The sequence below is a fragment of the Octodon degus genome, unplaced genomic scaffold (assembly GCF_000260255.1).
Source record: "Octodon degus isolate 3935 unplaced genomic scaffold, OctDeg1.0 scaffold00046, whole genome shotgun sequence".
Classification (NCBI taxonomy): domain Eukaryota; kingdom Metazoa; phylum Chordata; class Mammalia; order Rodentia; family Octodontidae; genus Octodon; species Octodon degus.
In genome coordinates, this window is record NW_004524622.1 from 7580195 (window position 1) to 7585761 (window position 5567).

Sequence of the window (5567 nt, forward strand, 5' to 3'; positions counted from 1 at the left end):
AGCCATCTCCTTGGCCCCCTTTGTGTGTTTATATATACTATCCCTTGTCATGTTTACTGTAGAGTCCTACTTAGGGCTTCAGACTGCCTAGAAATGTTGTGTTTCCCAATTTTTGCTAAATTCTCACTTTGATATTCAAGAAGTCTTTCTTTAAGATTGACTGATTTTGCATTCAATATGTCATAATCTTTAATTCTCAGAAAATTGTATCAGTCTTAATTCTGACATAAAGAATCTAAAATGCAAAAAAGGTAGTATGGCATTCTAACTTTCATTTCTGGTAGCTGGCCATGTGGCATATACCTGAAGGAGGAGGATTGTGCCTAGTTCAAGGCTAGCCTGCACTATATAATGAGACTCTCTCTCAAAAAAAGAAAAAAAAAAATCCAAGCCCATTGTTTCTTTACTTCAGCCATCTCCAAACTATATGACTGATTTTAGATCTCTAGATCTAAGTATTTTAAATTTGAATATTAAAAAAAAATTTTGTATATTTTGCCATTTATTTGGATTTAACATCTTGAGCAAACTTTTTGGTGCAAATTGTAGTTACAAAGTGGATACCTATAACCAGGCATTGACTGTCGTGTCTATATTTCCAAAGTTCTGTGGCCTGGAAGTGTTTTTGCCAGAAGAATTGCCCATTTTCTCATTTGGCTCCCTTGCCCTTACCATGTTCCAGTCGTACCTGCACGTGTCAGGGGGTTGACCCAGAGACCTGTGGAGCTTCCTTCTCTTTTGGCTGTTCATGGAGCATGTATTTCAACGGGTGCAAATTTGGTAGAAGCCCAAGTCCCAGAAGATTTAGAATTGATCCAAGTTCCCCCTTACACGTAAGTGTCCTTTTTTCTTTTTTTAATTACACAATGCATATATAAATATATTTCTTTAAATTTTTTGAAACACTAACAAAATTAAAGTTTAAAAAGTAATAATAAGGGCCGGGGATATAGCTCTGCAGCACAGTGCCTGCCTGGCCAGTGTGAGGTTGTGAGTTCAAGTTCTGGTATAAAAGTAATAACAAAATTTAAAATTCTAAATAGATTAAGTCAGAGCTTTAACTCTCAACCCAAATTCCAGTTGTCCCTGGCCCACCACCTCTTCTCTTACTCCCCTCATCCCAAGGAAATCATTGTTAAAAGAACTCAGAATTCTGTACCCAGCCAGAGTAGGAGAAACCATTTGCCAGCATTTCAAAGACTCAGAAAGTTTACTACCCACAGACCTACTATGAAAGAATTACTAAAGGACGTAATCCGGAAAGAAGATATGTGAAACCTGACCGAGTCTGTAAGGAACACGTGGCCATGGTGAGCAAAGAAACTAGTCAACCTTGGTGTTAAGTTTTAATAAGTGGAATACTTAATTTTTTTACATATAAAAACCTATAAATTCTTTATTCTTTTCAAATTGAGGGTGGGAAGGCAGGGGGAGGGGCGTGGCTCAAAAAAGATGAGGTATGGTGGTGTGTTACGCTTTGTTTAGGGCAGGAGGATTTGATTAACTTGAAGGTCAGTGTTTCCCAAACTTGGAGCAGTGATCACAAGTACAAAATGTATTGTAAACCTCTATGCACATATATTTATAACCATACGTTTCACAAAGTAAAAGGTTATAATACTTAAAGTTAATAAAGTTATCCCTGTGGATTTCTCTAGTTTATAATGATATTTTTTATTAAATTTCATTTCTTTATAAAATGATATGGCTAAGAAGTCATGCCCCACAGTTCCGAAAACACTCCTCATAAAGTGTTGTACCCAGTTGAGAAAGTATGTGTTTAAAAAGATTCTTAATCCTTCTATAAATCACCAGATGTGGTTTACAAATCACTACTGTGCAAAATAAATAGAAAACGCAAAGTAAAATAGCCAGAATTAATTTAAGTATAGTAAATATAACTTTCAAAAAGGAGCTCAGAGTCCAGGGAGATGGCTCAGTGGAATAAGCGCTTCCCTGGCAAGTGCAAGGGCCTGAGTTCAATGCCTGGTTCCAAAAAAAAAAAAAAAGAGCTCAGAATTACTAAATAATGTTCCCTTTAAAGAGCTAACTAGCATTTTCTAGATTTTTGAAGTGAATTCAGTAAAACAATGGCATAACTCTAAAGTTAGTTCCAGATATTACCTCCTGTCTTGAGAAGATAAAATAATTAAAATACATAATATGACTATTAATAGAGTTTACATGATGGCTAGAAAATATGCTATCTTATTCAATTTCTGCAACTTTCCTATCTACCAGTAAAGTATCTTAGAAAAAGTCGAGCATGAAGTGTATAGCCCCTTCACTGCAGAACCATAGAACCTGACCAAAGGCACAGGTAGAGTACTTGAGAGTGGACAGACCCTGGGCTCATAGGTGGGAACACTGCAGTGGTGGCAAATGCCTGGTAAGCCGCACATGTGCTACCTCGGGCTCTTAGCATTGAAAGCTCTGAAAGGTTCACCATCCTTGGTCTATACTATGCTGTTCACTCTTTTCTTAATGCACTAGGTTCTTTCTAAATATGACATAATAGAAGTGTGTTAGTATATAATTAGACTTTTAACATTGACAAAATTGTTAAATTTCTGTATGCTCTTTATCCTGCTAAGTAATGAATGAATTTGAGAACAATTTGCTTGTGGTGATTTGTTATAATGAGTATCGCCTTATAGTGCTTGCGATCCAGGAGGAAATGTCATTCCAGGCACTGTCAGAGCCCCATGTGGCTGAAGCTCAGCAGGCAAGGGACAGTAAGGTGCATGCAGCAGTTCTTGTAAGGCACGGCACAAGGTTTGGAAGATCATAAAAGTGTTTTAAGGAGGAGAGAGAGACTCAAACTGGGTCTCTCTGGATGCTCTGAGTGCTGGATTGGAAGTGGCCAGGCATGGGTTTGCAAGGGAACGCCCCACTGTGCCTGAACACCAGGAGGAAGCTTGGGACAGGACTGTTGCACAGGGATTGGTGAGCAGCGGTGGGTTTGGAGGCTGTGCTCCTGGGTAGGCAGAGTAGTGCACGAGACCGAGTTGGTAACCAGTGGTCACGTGCTCAGTCTGAGCATTGGGGCTTAAAAATTTTAGTGAGAACAAAAGAACAACAACAACAAAAATTTAATTGAGGCCCTCATGGTCATACTGCTGAGTCTACATCTGGAGAAGTGCTCTGGTGGTGGTTATAGCCTAGTAGGCATGGGGTACCTATGTGCCTACTTTATTTCTTAGTTTTACTCAATATGACTTGTGACACTGGATGTTCTATAGTGAGACTATTATAAAAATACAAGTAAATGTCACAACATTTGAGAACTTAGACCTACTAGTGTATAAGAAGTATAGAACTTACTTGCAGTTTTTCTATTGTTTTCATCAATAAAAATACATACTTGTTACCATTGTCTATATGATTGTACTAGCAGTAAAATAGTATAACCTACCTACCTAACCCACCAATTTTTTTCTTTGATATTGCATGATTAAAAAAAAAAATCAAAACCTTCAAATTGGGGCTGGCCAGATAGCTCAGCTGACTAAAACACCTGCTTAGGCAAGCACAGGGACTGAAGTTCAATCCCCCACACCACATGCTGTACCAGCCCTACCCCTAGAGTGGGCTGAGTCCACCAGAGTCCAGGCACAGTGGCATATCCTGTAAACTCAGTGGTGGGGAGGCTGAAAACAGGAGGATTGTGTAGTGAGACCCTTCAACAGCCAAATACATTTTTAAAAAAAATTTTAAAAACCATCAAATTGGTCTTTAAATCATTACTCTAGCATTTCTCCTAACTTGATGCAATAATTAATATGCAGGTGTAGGTACAAGCTACTGTTAAAACAGTGTCATTATATTTTGAGCTACACAAGTGGATTAATCTGGAAATGAAACCTTTGCTCATGGAATTCCTGTCTCTTTCTCTGTCTTCATGGGCCTCCATCCACCCACCCAGGGATTGGATCCAAGTCCTTCACACTTGACTATATCTCTAGCTTTTTTTATTTTTTGTTTCCCATAGTGCTGGGACCAAGGCTTTTTGTATAATCAAAAGCTGAACCTAAATTAATAGGAAAACAGTGGGGTCATCACTGATCTACATGGGTACCCACTTGAGGCACACAGAAACAAACAAACCACAGGCCTGAGTCCCCATAGTCTCCCCATTGGGTGACTCGCTCTCATCCAGATCGTGGGCACGTGTGAGGTGAGCTGCTCCCCACCTGTGTCAGGGCATTTCCAGCCAGCCACTCACCTGCTGGAAAGACCGCCGCCTCCTCCCCCGCTTCTGTCCTTGCTCTCAGTCCACTTAGCTGAGAATGTCATATGTTGGAAAAGCTTTTCAGTGGTCTTTCAACTACTACTTCTAGGCTCTTCTCTCTGTCACTCCTCAGCCCATGATCACTTTTAATAGACTCCTATTTGAGAAAGTCTGGAGCAACCCAGTTCTTAGCTGGCATTGTTCATGGTCCCAATCTTCTCGGCAAACCTTACTCAGTGCAGCTGTTTAGGCGTAGAAGACACAACACTGGTCCAGGACAACTAGCTGCCTGCCTAGTTACTTTTGATCTACTAGGTGAGGCATCTATTCAGCCTGTGCTGTTCACTTTACCGTTCTGAAAAGAATAATGATTCATGATACTATCTTAAAGACATACTTCATTATATCTGAATTTATAGCGAAGGGCAGGGCACATCCTATTTTCTGCATGTTTCTTTCCTGTCTGTTATTACATAATATCACCTCACTCACATTATGTATTCTTAAATTCTTGATTCACTATTGAATCAGCAGGAACCTGGTCTTCACTTAATTTCAAATACCCAATAAATATAAACTATGGTTTTTATTTTTAGCAACATGAACACTTCTGCAAGTTAACCTCTAACAGTGTTTAGTTTTCTAGCTAACTTATAGCAGTTCTCATTTTAAAAGATCCAGATTTTTAGGTGCAAAACTCTTCATAGTTCAGATTAAGAAAAAAGAGACTGGTTTTCTGTGGTAGCTATTTTGTTATGGTAAGTACAGATCATGCGTCAGCAATTATTTCTAGTGTAATTTCATACCTTATGCTCTTATACATGTTATTATAAAATAACCTAGATGGACTGTCTTTTCCTATAGGAAAAAAACTTGGAAGATAATTTACAGAGTCTGGCTACAGAATTAGCTCCAATTTATAAGCAGTATGCTCCTGTTGCTTACCAAAACCAGGTATGTTTTGGAACCTTTTGTAATGCTCTTCAACATGGTTCAGATTTCTGTGTAGAGCCAGTGTGTGAGAAACACCTGTAATGCCAGTACTTAAGAGGCTGAAGGGGCCGGGGAGATGGCTTAGTAGAATAAGCACTTCCCTGGCAAGCGCAACGGCCTGAGTTCAGTCCCCAAGGCTGAGGCTGAGCCAAGAGGTTTGCCACAAGTTTGAGGCCAGCATGGACTATATAGTTGTTTTGAGGTCAGCCTAAACTACAGAGTCCCTGTCTCAAGAATTTTTTTCCCAATACTTCTATTAAAGTCCTTGTTAATAGGAAACTTTTTGAATTTAAACTTTTTTTGGCAGAACTGGGGATTGAACTCAGGCCCTTGCACTTGCCAG

The 5567-nt window shown here is 39.3% G+C and overlaps 1 protein-coding gene across 1 annotated transcript in view; it reads left to right on the forward strand.

Annotated features, from left to right (window-relative positions):
- The window catches only part of Tet1 (tet methylcytosine dioxygenase 1), a 114627-nt gene that overhangs the window by 86250 nt on the left and 22810 nt on the right, over positions 1–5567 (forward strand). Inside the window, exons 7-8 of the mRNA XM_012514928.1 lie at positions 683–833; positions 5096–5185. Coding sequence (XP_012370382.1) covers positions 683–833; positions 5096–5185 — 241 coding nt within the window. The remainder of the gene's footprint in view (positions 1–682; positions 834–5095; positions 5186–5567) is intronic.